Source organism: Falco cherrug, chromosome 9 (assembly GCF_023634085.1).
Source record: "Falco cherrug isolate bFalChe1 chromosome 9, bFalChe1.pri, whole genome shotgun sequence".
Taxonomy (NCBI): domain Eukaryota; kingdom Metazoa; phylum Chordata; class Aves; order Falconiformes; family Falconidae; genus Falco; species Falco cherrug.
In genome coordinates this window covers 27,831,593-27,849,564 of record NC_073705.1, presented here as the reverse complement: position 1 = coordinate 27,849,564, position 17,972 = coordinate 27,831,593, and the positions used below count along the sequence as shown (strand labels likewise).

At 37.7% G+C, this 17,972-nt stretch overlaps 1 protein-coding gene across 5 annotated transcripts in view; it reads right to left on the bottom strand.

The window, feature by feature from the left end:
• Positions 1–280: 280 nt before the first annotated feature.
• Positions 281–17,972, bottom strand: part of SLF2 (SMC5-SMC6 complex localization factor 2) — a 30,385-nt gene continuing 12,693 nt past the window's right edge. For 2 of the 5 annotated variants that reach the window (XM_055720025.1, XM_055720029.1), the window contains 14 exons: positions 16,970–17,083; positions 16,530–16,697; positions 14,659–14,761; positions 13,085–13,160; positions 12,020–12,161; positions 11,460–11,568; positions 10,238–10,414; positions 9,574–9,671; positions 8,797–8,884; positions 8,174–8,296; positions 7,295–7,372; positions 5,527–5,622; positions 4,244–4,312; positions 281–3,069 (listed from right to left, as the gene is read on the bottom strand). In XM_055720025.1, coding sequence (XP_055576000.1) covers positions 3,034–3,069; positions 4,244–4,312; positions 5,527–5,622; positions 7,295–7,372; positions 8,174–8,296; positions 8,797–8,884; positions 9,574–9,671; positions 10,238–10,414; positions 11,460–11,568; positions 12,020–12,161; positions 13,085–13,160; positions 14,659–14,761; positions 16,530–16,697; positions 16,970–17,083 — 1,477 coding nt within the window. In that variant the 3' untranslated portion in view covers positions 281–3,033. The remainder of the gene's footprint in view (positions 3,070–4,243; positions 4,313–5,526; positions 5,623–7,294; positions 7,373–8,173; positions 8,297–8,796; positions 8,885–9,573; positions 9,672–10,237; positions 10,415–11,459; positions 11,569–12,019; positions 12,162–13,084; positions 13,161–14,658; positions 14,762–16,529; positions 16,698–16,969; positions 17,084–17,972) is intronic. The other 3 variants (XM_055720026.1, XM_055720028.1, XM_055720027.1) reach the window with 3 other exon arrangements.

Here is a 17,972-nt window from a genome sequence, read left to right as displayed (position 1 = left end):
AACTCAACTATCAGCTTTGGGGACTTCAGAGAGTTCCTGCAGCCGCTGCATCAGTGAAGCGTACGTGTCCTGCCGACCTTCAGCCAGACCTACCTGCAAGTCATTAATCACTTCTGAAATTCCCATCCATTACCAAGTTCCACAACAGGAACAGTGAGAATATGAGAGACTGAATAGTTTCACTGGCAGATTTCAAGAAGCTGCTTTTTTTTTTTTTTTTTAAGCCATACAGAGGCCTGTCAGAAAATAAATAATTTAAAAAAAGGGCAAAGAGCCAATGTATATTTTATAGTCAGCCTTTAATATTTTGTCTGTGATTACTGCAATAAAGTGCACCTAATTTCACATGAAATGAGATAACGTGGCTCTTAATATAGCCAACATAATATCAAAAGATAAACCTCAGTGCAAAATGCTTATCTGAAGACAACTAAAGCAGTTAAGACATTTACTGTGCAAACAGCCTTTTCCAATGCGTGTAACTTCTGGCTGGGGGCCAGTAAATGAGTCTGCAAAACACAACAGCAGGTTTGCTATTTCTTTTCCAGGAGTCCTGAAGCAGTGCTCAGCTCAGCAGTCCCGTGTAAAGACTGCAGCAATGCTTTGGGATCATCTCTGTAAGGATACCGATGAGCTCCAACTCAATCCATGTCTAGACTTAAGCAACTGGGGAATTATTACTCAAGTTATAAAATAGATGGAAGAAGAGTCCACACAAAGCAGGAAGGGAACAGAGGGAAAACGCCAGAATGTATACACAGGCATTAAGCATGAAACACAGGACTGGCTGAGCTAAGAATGATTTCAAGACTTCCTCCATTTATAGTAAGCTAATCAGCTGTGAACCTAAGAATTACAACATGTGCTGTAAGACCAAAATAGGACCTGCAGCCATTTTTTCGTGAAACAGAGCTGAGGCATGCCCATTTTGTCCAGGGACATTTAATTAGAAAAGCATATCTGGTTTTATTTTTTCATTATTCTATTAAATAAAAGTTAATATCAAAGTGGTTATTCCATCTGGAAAAAAACCTCAGCAGTTTCAGTGTGCTTTTAACTGCAGTACAAAAGCTGTTCATCTAACCCCCTCCCCTTCTTGAAAATATACAGGACAGCAACTTCAACTTTACAAGGCAAGAAAATATATACACATTACATTACAGTAAAGTCCTGCTATTTTTTTAAACTTTATACAACATTAGTGAGAAAAAATATAAACATTCATAAAATTACATACAATTCATTCAACAGAGTAAGTAACCGCTACCAGAGGGAAGGTTGACATACTATCAAAGACAGACAGAGCCAAGGATGGCATTGCCATACCTGTATAACACTTATTTTTTTTAGGGTAAAGCAGTGCTTTTGCCGAACAAAGATACACTTTGAGGTAGATTCTTCCAAATTTTAAATAACACATTGAGATTTTAAAAAAGGGATTCTCTCTCCCTCCCACTCCCGAACAATGCCACAAGCATAACTTTTGTTTGAACAAGGATAAGCTGTTTATTCTGTGAAGGGCACAGAGATGCTGCAGTTTTAAGCTAACTCTCTAACACTTGAAATGAAAGACAAAACATTTAGTATGAATTGGCAAATACCTTCCTTATAAAATGTGTCCATTTCATAGCAGTTCCTTTATATGCAATAAAGGTACTTAAACGTGAAGGTTCTGGTTTTGGGTTTTTTTCAGCTTTATTTTACATTCTCATTTTGGAAAGCTGTAAGGAATTTATACAAAGGAAGACAGAGTAATCTACAAAAATTAAAAGGACACAGTATTATAAAACGCACATGTTGATATTATTAAAAATCTTGCTTGTTATGGGAACCCCAGTTGGTGCTTCTAGTCGATACCTTAATTTTCTCTTAATATATAGACAAATCCTACAGACAAACCACAGTGTAAGATTTAAATGATGGCATTTGCACAGAAAGCACAAAAGGAGATCACATCTTCCTTTGATTATTTCACAAACAGCTCTTGGAGGTTTGTGCATATATTGTACAAGCAGTAAGACTTCACACAAAGGAATTCAGACCTCATATGGCTTTCACAGTTTTTATATAGGTGGCCCAAATGCTAATCTTCTCAAATCTTCACTGAACTGAGATTTTAACATTAGTATTTTCTCCATTTAGAGAAAATGCTGAAGCTAGATAACAAATATAGATAAGTTTGCCTCTTCAGGAGCAGTACAACAATACTACTGGTATAACAAGAGCTCATTTATAACTTGGGTCTTACAGAAACACTTCCTAGTCACCTTCACTGCATAAATAAATTGGTGCCTTAAGATGAGGAATAAGTTAAAATGAATGCATCACTAATAAATTCCATTTTTTAATTTGATAAAACCACAGAGCAAAAAGGGATCCACTTAACCTGTTAGGCCACAATTGCTCTTAACCTTTTTTCCCCACTGTCAAGTAAACATGACAGCCATCACTTGTTCCCATGCAACTGCTGTATTTTGTATTTTTTAGAGATATTGGATTATCATACCAATTCTGCTTTGCAGATTACCATGTGCAGGCAATTCTGTTATTCAGCCCAGTTCTGAACCACTTCCTCACCTGCTTGCAATGTGGGAGGTCTAACACTATTTCTGAACTCACATTCCATGTCACGGGGCAGTTCTTTCCCAGACATCCTAAAACAATGCTTGCAGGTGTGTGCTGGCAACAGAACAAATACTTTAGGTTTGCAAATATGTCTTGTGATTAACAATGGAAACGAGAAAACTTCCCTCAGCTTTCAATATGATAAAATATTTCTAGCCAATTCAGACAGGGCTATAGAAATGGTTGGTTTGGTTTTTTTTCCAGTTTACCCACTTCAGTTTTTCAGAAGTAGTGTATTTGTAACAAAAGCAATGTTAAATAAAGTAGATTCTTGTGTTTCTAGTAATTGCCTGAATCAAGCTCAAGTTCTAACTCAGCTGACTGATTTCTTCCGTTCCGACCAAGGTGAAGCTCCATTCATTCTTTTTCAGAATTTTTGCTGTTACTTTCCCTGAACTAGGCAAGATTTTATGAATCTGGCTCCCAGAAGTCATGCAGTTTTCCCTAAAGAATAAAAACAAAACAGTAAACAAGTCAGAAAACCCATGACAGAAGAGCAGGCAAATGCTTAGCTTTAGATTGCCACAATGTGTTGCAAGATGCAAGATGCTAGAATTTTATATGGAAACACTTGCCAGTTGCTCTACACATGAATCAACCCCAAATATCTCTGAAAAAACAACTCTGAAAGAGCTGCATCATTACCAGCTTTCATCAGCTGCTGAGTGGCTTCTGCAGCCACGTGTTACTAATCCCACCCCCCCCCCGAAACATCACACACACTACAAACTGTGTCTTTTTTGCATGTTGCTGGGAGCAATTAATAGTCTTCATAGGCAAATGACTGATTATGCAGTTTTTAACTGAAATCAATAGTAAGCATATATGTATAATTTAAGTTTTATGCAAGTCATGTTCTACATCACTGGAAAGCTCAGCTTTTCCAAGACAGGTAGCTTTATATTCCAAGACATGACTCAAACAGTTGGTCTAATCACATTACAAAAGAAACCCTACAACCTTAGACTGGAAGAAACAGCTCTGAACTCTGGATATTATCCACTTATTCACCTATTCCACCAGCAGAAATTATCCATCTATTCCACCATGACCAGCTAGTTATCACAAAGGCAAGTATTAATGAGAGACTAACCCCGACATTATTTACTACTGCATACTTTTACAGAACATGAAAGGCTTTTCTTAATCGTTGCATGAAATTCGACACATTCAAAGGGGGAGCAGTTATCAAGAGCCATTAAACATATGTTGATAAAGCCTTGGACTTAAACAGTCTAAAAGTCACACACTACCAGACCACAGCAGGAAGCCCATCACTGTGTTCCTGCCCCAGAATCCTTTTCGAAGCATCTGCTAATAACTATAACCAGAGACAGGCCTTGTGACTTGATGCAGTACTAGCATTTTAGTGTATTATGCGAGCCATTTACAAAAGCAGCACTTTTAAGGATAAATATGAAATCGTGGTTTTATTTAATCCAGCAAAGCAAAAATTTTCATTAAAATTTATTCTAATACATCTAAGTGTATTCCACAGCCGTGCCGTTTATGAAGAAAAAAAATATTTTTAAAAGAATATGCTATTTTCAAATGCTAAAAAATTGAGTTAAATGCACACTGCAATATGAAAAGAGGAAAAAAGGTTTCATTACAGTACCTGAGTAGGCCAAGTGGTTTGTATCATATCTTGCCATTTGCCATATATCCTAGCAACTAAGTCTTTTACCTGCAAATTCAGATTGATTAGTTTAGCCATTTATGTTAAAAAGCCAAAAATCATACCCCCTATCTCCCCAAGCCCATACACCCCCTGATAACCCAACACCCAAGGTTTACTGGGACAGAACAATTTTACAAACTGTCACAAAGTATCACCACCTCAACTCCAACCAGCTCGCTGTAATTTGGGACTCTGAATTCAAAGTCATATACTCCACACAAACAAATTAGAGGCACATGACTCCCCATGTTAAGTGTCTGGAATCAGCACACAAGCCTCTGGCCTTCAAACACCCACCTCATCCTTCGGGTGAGTTAGGGTTGTTAGACAAGTCTGATTGTACCTAGAAAAGGTTCCTGCAACTGCAATCAGAAAAGCCAAATATGCAGCACTGTCTGCTTCTGAAATGAATTTCTTATACATCAAACTGCTTTCATAACCAATCATAAGCAGGTGTTTAATCCAAGCCATTCAGAACTGAGATTTGCTTCACGTGCTGTGTTAAACCCCAGCATAGTGGCGTCCTCTGGAAGTCACTGTACTATAACACAAATGAAGCGACGGGGAAAAACATACAATTTTCCCCACTCAGTGCATGGGCAATAGAAACAAAAGTGAAAGTGACTCAAGATACAAAAATCCAAGGCAAGAGTAACTGACTTGTTAAAAGGATCCATGGTCTACTAATCTGGCTGATCCAAAAAGAAAAGTCTTCTGGAGAAGTAAGGATGCACATGACCGTAACTTTGATTTAAAGCTGAAGCAGCAAGGCTTTTCAAAGTTGAGGTTGGTCACTTTACCACTGGTCTAATTTGGCTTGCTACAACAGCATGCAAAGCATGAAAATCACAAAATTAGGACTATGGTTAGTAAGCCCCACACCGCAACGCAAATGAAACGCAATTATCCAAGCTTGATGCTATATCACATATACTGTTGGCTTAAATCGACATTTTTAACCAACTCATTAATTTGAAAATAAAACAGACACACATGCAAGATCACATTTTACAGTTGTTAAAGAGTCCTGTTGTTTGCAAACAGAGTATTTTCAGTGCATTAAAATGAGCATATATTTATGTACATGCAAAGACATAGTGCAGTGAAACAAAACAAAAAAACAAACCCATGAGGAACTCTTAGTTCCAGGGCTGGGATGAGGAACAACACACATCAAAAACACTAAACACCACCCCAAAACAAACAAAACCTCAACTTACATGTCTTACCTTAGTTCGATAAAACAGCCTTGCATCTTCCCTAATATCACATTTTATGTGCTTATCTAAGGCACCACAAAGCTTCAGTAAGTGCTGCTAAATAAAGACAAAAGCGTACACCTATTTAAATCGTCGATGTCAAAACTAAAAGCTTCCTTCAAACATTATTTCAACTTTAAAATTATATGCTTCAGTTTGAATTTTTCTCAGAAACATACAGTAAGGAAGGGGGAAATGAAAGAAAACAAGATCACAAGATCCCCTATCAGTTGCTGGTACGCAGCTGGTAAACCAGGTCTAAAAGCTTTAAAAAATAGTTTTAAAGTATAGCAGAGCTATACATCACAAATTTCAAAGTTCCTTGTGGCTAATTTGTAAATCCTTTCGGTCCATGAAGTAGCAAGTGCAGTGCCGTTCAGTTCTTTCATCAGCAAAAAAAAGTTTGAAGTTACAATAGCTAAAAATAATCTTTTCAGTAATGATGTCTCAGGTAATTTTCTTTCGTAGGAATTGGCTGAGTGGGTAAAACATATCCAAGATTAGGCACTGATTTTTTATTTCTCTCTAAATTTCTGATTGCTTTTGCAACTTCACAATCTCTTGATAATGACTCCCAAGATCTTTCATATTCTGTCAATTTATTCATAAAATTCCTGTTTTCAATCCCTCACTGAACAGCTGCAAAGAGGCTCCACTCTTCAGAACAGGTGAGGCATGCTGAAATTCTACTTACAAACATTTGCTGGTGTCTCAAGACCATGACAATTTAACCCATTTAACTGGAAGAGGATCAAAAGTGGAATAGTTCAAAGTCTAGCCTGCATAATATTCAGCCACACCCCTCTTGCCACTTGATGGCTAACAGGTCAGTGAATAATAGACTCTTTCTTCATTAAGAAATACAGGGACATTAAAAAACGTACATAGAAAAGATCAAGTTCTCCACCAATATTCAGGAAGGCAGTTGTAAAAATCAAATCTCAAAAGATCATCACAATGGAGTTATTTTCTTCGCTATTCTGTTTCATAGTATGCTCTATGATTGTCTTTTTGCATTGAGTAGGAAACTGAGACACTTATGCCACAAAATGTAACCAAGCATTACTGTTTTAACTCTCTCAGACAGTTCACATGACAGATTTCTTAAAAGCCAAGAGTGAATCCACAGGGTAGAAGGTGTATACAAACACCTTGCAGCAAGCAACTCACAGCAAATGACCACAGATACCTGCGTGGGATTACTGAAAAGCTAAGCTAAGCAGAAGGTACTACTTAACAGATGTTCACATCACATGGCACAGAGAACAGAAGAAAGGCCATCCAAGCTTTCATTTGCTGCACAGCTGTACTCCAGCACAGAAAACTGTGATGTGTTTGAACATACTTTACTGGATATTTTCAAAGTAGTTTTCTTCTAGACTGAAAAATTTCAACTCCAGAAGTTCACAGGTTCATTGGATTTCTTAGAATTTCTGTGTTGAGTTAATCTGCAGTTACTTTCTGAGAAAGATTAACAAAATAAATGCTTGTTGATCCATAGCCTCATGTTTTGAGGTCGTTTCATTTGCAGAAATGCAGGAGGTTTCTTTCTCTGCAGGAAATACAGAGAAAGCTCTTCTGCATTTACTCCACCGCAGAACAAAGTTTCCCCCAGTGCTACTATCCACTGGTGACCTTCTATCACATGATAGCTCTTACCAAAATAGACCAAGTGCGCATGATAAATAGTCTTTTAAAACCCAAAGATCTACCCACTGAAGTTACTTACCCTTTGATTAGAATTTACAACATCAAAGAAACTAGCTTCACTGACTAGATGAAGGAGGATGTAGATTAGGTAGTATGCCTGGAGAGAAATCAAAAGAACTTTAGTAGTCAAAGCACAATCATAACACTTCATACACAGATACAATACTATCTTTGCTTTCTGGAATGATACCTCCAATAGCCAGATCACTGGACAAGGATGTCTACCCATCTGCCTAAACAACTAATTTGAAACAGTACATTCATATATTAGAGACATTTTGAAACTTTTAAGTTACTCAAGTAACCTACGAAGCCTTATGTATTTTAATTACTGAAAATTAAATTTGGTAGTTTGCTTTATTTTCCTATCATCTACATCCAGATCAAAGTACTTGCTAGGAGGCTCCATGACAGACTCAAATAACCACCGAACCAATATTCAATTTTTAGATGGATGGAAATACTAAATCTTTCTAATACTTTTCTATGAGAAAAGATTCATAAAAGATTCATAAATGTCTTTCTGAAGCCTGCAGGTGAAGGTCTGGCTCAGCATCAGTTTCCATTGATTACATCAGAAGTGAGGGAGGATGGTCCTCTGATTACAGAAGACAGGAACTCAAGACATCAACGTGACTTAACCATTCAGAAAATCTATTTCCCTGTTCGTAAAACAGCCTAATACAGCTTCCTCTGTCACATGCTGCTTCTTTCCTTCCTCCATGACTACAATTAAAATTAAACATGAGTAATATTTTAATTATACAGATGCACAGCGAAATATGTACAGTTCCATGTACAGAACCCTCCCCAGTTAACAGAAATTAAAAGAAATATTCTCAAAATGTTAGGAGATGCATAAAAATACAAATGCAAAAGAGCACTATGAGCTATATACCTCCTGTTCTAGTTCCGTATGAAGGTGGTCTTCACTGGCATTCTGCTGCTCCAGTCCTTCTCTCATCTTCTTTAGTAAATTAGAAGGTTTCATGTACACCAGAAACTGATGCAGAAGAGACATCTATAGATACAAACATTAATAAATTGGTCTGGTTTACTGGCAACTGAAAATTGGAAGCTGAGTGCCATTACAATATTATTTGCCCACTAAGACAAGAATATAAAAAGGGATTTTTAATTGAACTGCAAGTTTTCATGCTTTGGGTAATTTTTGACTATTCACAAACTGAAGTCTTTGTACATTGCCTCAGGAAAAGATCAGCCCTATGAAAACAGAGTGACTCTATGTGAACACAAAAGGAAGATTGAAAAAAGAAGCGTAGACCTCTTTCCAGTGTCAAAAATGAATGGTTAGACACAAAAACAATACTGTACTTACAAGCTGCAGAACGTGCAGGTTACACATGTGCAAATATACTTCAAACACTAATCTAAACCAAAACCTACCAACTGGTCATTTTGCAAGGTTCTCAAAAATAGGCTTACAGTATTAAAACAAACAATAATACGTAAGTTTTCTAAACTTTCAAATTATACACACACAACACATACGTGCAGTACCTGCTTGTCACTGTCATCAGGTATTTCTATGTGCTTTTTATGAAGAAGCTTTGAAATGATCACTAGGCTAAGACGTCTTCTTACTTCCCTGAAAAACAATTAAAAAAATTTCTTTCCCAGAGAATTTCTTAAATCCAGTTTCTATAAAGTATATGAGGTATTCATGGCTTCCCTAGACATAAACTTGCCTGCAACTATTAAACTGGATTTTCTGAATGTAGGTGCTATTAAACTAGTAAAGAGGCTAGTAAAATGTAAGTACCCTTATCTCATTGCAGCTTTTCTTCTGTACAAGTATACACTGCTACAGGCTTGCCTCCCACCCTGAAATTGAGGACCCAATACACTCTCCTCACTCAAATACATAACAATTTAGCCATTTCAAAGACACAGAACTTGCAACAGACTGACACTTAAAAAAGCAGCCATGAATCGCCCAAAGAAAATTTAGGGTTTGGTCATTCAGACAAGAATTCAGAGTACATGATGGGTGTCAGAAACTGAAGTCATTAAGTCTTTACTATAGGGTACCAGGAAGTCTGCAGCCCAGAAAGCCACACATAAAATGTAAAACAATCCTTTTACGCAGCACAGGTGATCAAGTAGCTATATATACACACACCAAGATCTGCATATACATCTGTAACATATAAGAACCCACACACACCCTTTTTTTTTTTTTTTTAAGGCATGTAATATATATTGCATTTATCAGACCCGAGCTTATACAAATAAATCAGCTGTTAATGATGCTACATATTTCTGATGTTGTATTACCGTCCACACACTATCCAGCTAGGCACCAGCTGAACTAGCCATAGGAGATTATGGTGATGACTGGAGAGTTCACTCACTGCCAGGCACAGCTCAGGCATCTTTAAAAGAACAACAATTGTGATGCTGAAGAACAGATATGGTGGGCATTTGTTTTATTTGCAAAGAAGTACACATCTACTCTCTAGAAACATACACAGCATAAATGTTAAAAGAAACTGATCTAATAAGAAACGATGTGCATAAAGATATTTCTGCATTCCACCGGTAGTTAAGTCTGCTAAATACCATTTTACAGTAGAATAGTTGAGATCAGATTGCTTTTAATGACATTTTATCAGTTTAGTGCAATCATTTCTTCATATTTTCAGAGCGCCATATTAAACATACAGCTATTTTAGTAAATATAAGGTTAAGTTCAATACCACAGTCCCCTTGCAGAAGAGGACAGGAAAGCATAATGTCACGCAACAAAACCCTCTCAGTATACCCAACCCACCTCCTAAATCTCACACAAATCCAAAAGCTCTCAATTTGTTCATATTAGATTTTCAACCAGTATTTTTCTGATACATCAAGAAAAAATTAAAACTTCAAAACAGAACTTTCTTGAAAAGTCAGTTGCAGTTTCATGAACCTAGTACATGGTAATTAATTAGGAAGTTACCTTTGTATCCCAGTCTTTTATACTTATCAGAAGCTTTATGAAAAGGCACTGAAAATCTATCAAAGGAATTCGCTTTAACTGTTTCTCCAAGCTTATTTTAAATAGCAAGAGAAGCAGCAGCAATATTTCTTGATCAGTATATCCACCTTGAATTACTGTTGTACAGAAACCTAGAAACTTCAAAAGAAATAAAAAGCATTAAAACCTGAAATTCGTTTAGCTTGAAGTGTGATGAGAACTTGTTTTCCACCCTCACATCAAAATGTACCTCAAATGATATATAGTTCTTGCAACACTTGTAATGTTTCCCCACCTCCCAGTAGCTGTGCTTTTTTTTCTTTTTTTTTTTTTTTTAATATATATATGTATAAATGAGAACATAAATGAATCAAAGGATGTGTATTCTGCCTCTAGTGGAGATGCTCTGAATGCTTACTTGTGAACTAAGTGATTTTATAGTTTAAAATCTCTGAAGAAACGATGCTAGGATGATTCAAGTACTTCTAGAAGGAACTGGGAAATCAGTTATAGTCAGTATTTTTCCCATACAGCCTTTATTCACAGAGAACTAGCCTGTGAAGTGTGATCAGCACCCATTCACCCTATGGTCTCACGGGACACAGTGCATGCATCTTAACAGCTCACTTCACAGAACAGTCACAGCTGCACCTGCCCTCCTTGAGCTCCCACCTCATTCACCCAGTGCGGCACAGGGACCGACTGCACATCGAGAGCTGCACTAACACACTGAGGCAGAAAAAAAAAAAACCACCCAACATCAACCGCCCTTCCCCTTCCCACTGCTAGTCACAGCTAGAAAAGGGAGGCAGCAGAACTGCGCAGCTGTGAGTGAAGCCAATGGAAGTCAGGAAACTAAAGTTTGCGACAAGCCTGCAATAACCTTTGCTGAATGTGAAGCTGAAACCCCCAGGATAGCACCTACTCACAAAACATGCCCAGGACTACATTCAGACAGCAGGGTTTTTGCAAAAAAAAAAAAAAAAAAACCCAACAAAAAAAAACCCCAAACAAACAAAAAACCAGTCAACAAAAAAACCCAAAACACAAACAAAAAAACCATCAACCCCCCCAATACAATCAAAGCCAAGCAAAAAAACCCCAAACCTCCATAACCAAACCCCCAACAAACCAAACCAAACCAAACCAAAGCATGCACCCCCCCAGATAAAAACCTCTCCCACACTAACTGGAGTTTTCTCACCTTAATGACATTAATTAAATTGTTTTCTGGTAGACTGGAGAAGGCTGGACCAGCAGAGGTTAGGTCTCCTCTTGGCTGTTGTTTACCCACTGTTTCTTGCATCTGACTTCTAATAGAAGAGACACTAATCTAAGCAATAAATCATCAATTTAAAAGCCCATAAAGGCTTATTTGCACCAAACTGAAGGAAAAAAACCCCCCTGCATGTTTCACAGTGCCTTCAAATCAAAACAGTCCTCAGCTGCAGAGCACACATATCTATCTCAACTTGTAAGCAAAATTACTTCTAATTCTGCCCAGCTGTTTAGGCAAGAATTCTTGTAAACCTGCATTAGGAAGGTGCAGGACAAAGGACAATACTCTGGTTTGCTGAATCCCTACCTGGCAGGCATTGTTTGAAGTTCTGGCTTGCTTACTCAATTATACTGAGCTGAGAATTTAAAGAGTATGGCTTGATGGAAGGCAGGGAAAATAAAGAAGAACCTTCTGATTCTATATTCTGAACACAGGGCTTGCTTTCACAGGATCTAAGCAATAAATATCAAAATAAAAACACTTACAAAATATCACGCTCGTTAAAGTTGGGCTGAAGATGCTGCAATGGAAAGAGAGATCGAAACGCAACACCCATATTGACAAAAACTGTTGACACATCAGCTAACGAAGGAATCCATGGTTTAGACTGTTCATCACTGATGGAAGCTACAAGTAAAAGACATGGAATGGATTAGTTTTAAATTTAGTTTTTAGCATTAGTTCCTTTTAAGGGTAATAAATAAGCTCTGCACTCTGCGTCAGTTCTACCACCTTGAACTGTTCATTCAGAACCAAGCCTAATGCCAGCAAAGCACAAAATAAAGGAGGCTACATTCCCTCTCATAACAGCTCACAGTCTGGTTTCAAACGAGATTCAAAATATGGCATACAATTTGGATAGACTTGAGCAAGTACTTCAAGAGAACTACATTACTTTAATGATGCTAACTGGCAGGCTTAAATGAATTACTGACTTCGGATGGATCTGAATCAAGTGATGACATGGAGAATGAAGGAACTCATACTGGAGAAGTACTGGAGAGTATAGATGAAGGAAGGCAAAATACATAAGGCATGAGCAGGACTGTGGATTGAAGCAGATCCTTGGAAGTGTTTTTGTGCAGGTGTATGAGTCTTTTTGCTTTTGCCATTTATCTGGAAAGCAAACCATGCAGTGCTACACACTGGGTATGATGAGGTGAAAAACATCTTGTAGTCCTTAAGCTATGAAATTAATGTCTGTGTCTTCCAAAGTGAAAGATGCAAAGGACAGTAAACTTTTGAGCAGACTGGGCTCCTCTTCAGGTCAATTCTGTTTGTGAAATAACATAAGTGAATTTAAAAGGCTCTGTACAGATGCACTGCTTTGCAAATACATGCCAGGACCATATCCTGTGGTAGAGCTTGCACACACTCAGTGAAGACCAACTCCTATTATTTGTGCATTACGTAACTGAAGAGCCTAAATTCATGCCAGAATAACAGAACAGAGCCAAAGCCTTTTACTTCTTCCCCAATACCCTTCTATACTTAACAGAAGGGAAATGCCTTCATTCAAGTGGTCAGTTTTCCATCCTTCAAATACTTACCATTTTTTAGTGTTATCTCCATCAGTCTGTCTAAAATCTGGGTGGAAACACAATAGTCAGGATGAACAGACATCATCTGTGGAGAGACGAGAAACTACATGTCAAAACACCAAGTTGCATGATGGCATCAATTTTCTTTTAATTAAAAAAAAGAAACCAACTCTGGTAAAATAAAGTAAGAAACAGTAACAGAAAAGAAACCAACTGCAAAGCCTCTAAAGCAAGATACACCAAGGAGAACAGAGTACTGTGAATATTGATCATTTCAAGCAGTGCACAGATACTATGAATACTTTAAAATCAATTATTTGCAATATCATAATGCTGTAACCCCATGTTGAGCCTGTTGGTTCATAAGAGGGTACCAAGGGTTAACAGAATGGAAATATCATATATCCCTTTGGAACTCGTTTGCATCTGTGACCAAATTAAACTCCTTGATGAGGAGCGGGGGCAAAAGAGTTAACGGCAACCTTTTCTGGTGATGGGCAAGTTGAACATATGCAATACTAAACCAAAACAATGAATTCTTAGTTTTTCACAGAACATGACTATGAAGCGCAGTTCAGGTTTCCTCTAGCACTTCGCTAACCCAGCAAAAATCTCCTTTTCTCCCTCAAGTGCTGGAGAGTTTCCTGCTCTGTAAGTGAGCTGAACTGGCTCACACTTCCCTCCTTACTAGAGGAACACCAGGGCTCACAGAGCGGTTGGTGGGAGGCAATGCTTTACTGCCTGGAGGCAAGAACACGGAGGAGCAAAATATTTCCCTTTTGGCAAAAGCAGAAAGCCAGTCCACAGGCCCAGGCTGCAATTTCACAGGCGGACCAGCTTTCTTTTTTGTTTCAGGCATAGTTAGAATGAGGCAAATAGTAATGGAGCGGAGACTGGAGAGGGGCATTTTTTTGTAAGAGAACAATGTAAACTTCCTGGGGATTTATTTAATTCCTGGGGATAATATAAAATTTTGAAATTAAAAAAACCCAACTTTTAAACAAAGAGTCTGAGGGCAAACCAAAGCAATCTAGAAAGCAGGCAGCCACCATATTGTCTTTGAGAATGACTCCAGACTTTTCCTGAGCCACAATGTGTATCGACCTTTTCAAAATTAACATTATGTGATAATACAGCTACCTCTAATGATTTAGAAGGCAATATATGCAGAAATGGTATTTTTGCACTTTTGCATACTGCAGTGTGTACTTTTTTTTAAAAGGGTGGAAGGAAATAAAATAAACATTTGCTTGTGATTTGGCTCACACTTACAACCTGCAGTCTCTTCTCACCTAGCATGTACCATGCCTTTTTCAAATGCAGTAACATGTATCAAGATGGACAGGGACTGGCAGCTTTGCAGTCAAAGTGTGGATAAAAAGCTATCCCTAGTGTCTCACTCCCAGTGACAATCAAAGTATTTCAGACTGGAGAACAGAAAGAATTTTTTTTTCTTTATTTAGAAGTTGTTAATCTAATGCAACGGATTCACAAAGTTATTCTGTATATTCCTGCCACAACTGGCTTCCAGGAAGAGCATTATACTTGGATGGCGTATAACTGCATGAATAGTATAGTCTTACCTGGAAAAGCCACTTTAGAATTGGTATGGGACACAAGATACAACTGTAAGCAGAACTTAGAAAACCACTAATAGCTAAAGAAAGCTGCTGTGTTACACCAGAACTGTAAGACAAAGATGGGGTGGGGAAAGAGGAGAAAAATTAATTAGTGGTTGAACCAGCATCTTCACAAAAGCCTAAGAACTTCCCCATTCCTCAAACCATCATCAACAGCAACCAAAGATCTAAACATCCAAAAGAGATGTTATTGTTATGCTTTTACGTGTATGAAATACTACAGAAATTAACCCTTTTTTATTTACAACAACTATCTTTTTCTCCAGACCGCCATACTACATAATTTGGAAACATCCATATTATTAGAGAAAACCAGCTTCAAACAAACACTGATTTACACCACTATGCCTGTCTACACAGGATGTTATGCTCAGTGAGATCAGTGAATAAGATTTTTAACTGTCCAATAAATTTACCAACACTTTTAGAAAAACAGAGAAAAATTTTGAAATTTTTGAAATAACCTTTTAAACAAAGAATCCGGGGGCAAACTAAAGCAATTAAAATGAAACAATTTAATCTCATTGTGCAAATTTGTGGGGTGCAAAACGTAGCTGTTGGAAGAACAGAAAATATGTCATTTTTATTACCGATTTATTTTAGCTTTAGTCTTCTTTAGAAAATCAGGTATGTTATAAACAGCTGAATTACTGTTACCTGGTTTCCCACATACCCCTTTAGTCTCCTCTATTCCCAGTATCTGCTAAAACAGGTAGCTCTGCTGAGAGATGTGTCCTAACTTCTCCATATACCCTCTGAGTAAGGAGCTAGGAAGACATCCACATGCTAACTGGGCAGCCAGTACATGCCAGCTGTGCCAACTGGGCAGAATGCATAAGCAATTAAATCGTAATTGCCTTATGCAAGAGATAATTAATTTAATTCTCATTCCTCCAGTCACTGATTTACAAGATACTTTTGAAGCTTATAACCTTGTGATCTTCATAACATGTTAACAGAGTGGCCTGAAACCAAAGGACATATCACAAACACCACTTCCTCAAGAGATAAGGAGCCATCCTCCTCACCTTCACACACACAATAGCACATACACATGTATACAAAATCCTTTAAGATTAAATGAATTCTCTCAGTTTCATTGATGCAAGTTTGCAGTAAAATGCCAACTGAAATAACCAAAATTTTTCAGGATTTTCACTTGTGGTATTAGGCAAGAATTTGCCCAGTTATTTGTAGTCTGACGGCCTCATAAATATGCAATACAAATCCCTATGAGTTACAGAACAGTTGTTTATATACACACAGACACACTGTTAGCTCAGTGACTGAATCTAACAGATGTCAGAAATCCGGACTTTCCACAATCCTCATTAGGTGGAGCCCTAAGTCCCAGGCCAATTCAGGACTGAAACACGCAACAGTCTTTCAGCAGACATAATGCAACATTAGTAGGTCACAAATCATTCACCACAAGGTCCTCTTTCTGTCTTGGAATAGTTAAGCTTTTGTTTCTTCTTTCTCCTAACATTTCACTTCTGCATTTAGCTTCCACAAAGTGGTCAGATTACCAATAACAGGCCAACATAGTAGAAATATGGAAGAGGCCAGAACACCTTTTTTTTTCCCCTTATGTCTCATTTAAGATGTTTTTCAAGAATTACAGAGGAGGAAAGAAGGAAGATTCAATTAAGAATTCATCGTTCTCTAAAGCTAACCTGGCATGAAGAATTCCAGTCTTGCCTACTTAGTAAGACAGATCATCTGTATGCAAAGATACTATTTGATCTTAAAAACTGCTAACATTGCAGAAAATCATACAAGTAAACACAACAGAGCAAAGAGGATATTCTTACTTAAGAAGGAGCCTTTCTATAGGATTTTGAGGGATGAAGTGAAAATTCCTCAAGTCAAGGTTATGCTGATTGAAGATTTTCCCAGAGGTTGAAAAATCAAATATATCTTCTCCAGGGGGGTAGTCAGGTATGGCATGAGCTACTACTGAAAATCTCTTTATAATCGCCCTGTAAAATTCAAAATTGCTTTTGTTAATTTAACACTGAGAGGCTATTTGTTGGTTGAGACAGTTATTTTCAGATGATGAACACATCAGCCTGAAGTGAAAGCTGAATTGTTAGAATACAGTAATATTGGAGAAAATCCACTCAACCCCAAAAGACAATAAAAATGGTTCACAGTAAGCGTATTAACAACAATGGATGGAAAGAGAGAGATTAGGAAAAAAGACTAAAAAAAGTTAAGAACGAGATTTAATTGGGTTTGGAGTTGGAAGGACCTGTGTTCTTCTGAGAGATCTTCATCTCCACTGGCATCCTCATGTTCTCCATCCAAAGAATCAGCTTCCTTTCCTTGCATGTCTTCCTGTAACCATCTTTCTAGTTCATCTACCCTGAAATAACAGTAGTGGCAGAACATATCATCACCATTTAGTATTTACAACAGAAGACAACAAAATTTCAGCGTGGAATATGACGCCAGGAGTCAGTAGCCAATTAGCAAGGCAAAAGCATGAGAGATGTTGTGCTGGTGCAAAAAACCAAACATCTTGCAATTCCAAGAAACAAAGTGGATTCCATGAATTTCCAACAGCACAATCAATCACTCGTTCGTCAGCAACAAACACACTCCACCAACTTCTGACATATTTTTTTGTAATTGCACAAAACTTTCAATCTTATGTTTGATTTTTTAAAAACTTTGTTTTAGATTTCATACTAGTATTTTATTTGTTAAATGGTAGTAGTTATAAGAGTTGTTCACTACTCCATAGTCAGTCAGCCCATAGTTACTAGGGTCAAATGCTTTAAAACACTTAAATGACACAAACATACCCACCGCCACCACTTGTCACTTTCTGCCCAAAAGATCCCTCGCAAGAACACTCATTAGTTCTGTTCACTGAACTGTGTGTAAGTACTCAGATACCAACAGGCTACACAAACTTTGGAAACCAAAACTGAGCTACAAATGCCTTTGAAGAAACTAGCACAGTCAGCCCACATAATGGTACTGTTTCATGCTGGACCGGCAGCTGCTAGCTGGCTCAGTGACCTATAACGAAGGCATGAGTGAATTTAGTCTGGCTTTTGAGGGGCAGACAGATGTATCACAAATCGCCCATTACCACTTGGAAGGAGTTTGTCATTCAGCTTTTACAGTTAAGCTGCACTTGTAGGTCCTGTCAGATGTATGTTGGTGGCATGAGCAGGCAAAGCACAGCTTGCTGCTACCCAAACTCCATCAGTAAACTTAAGCTTCTGCAACTCCATCCCAAATCT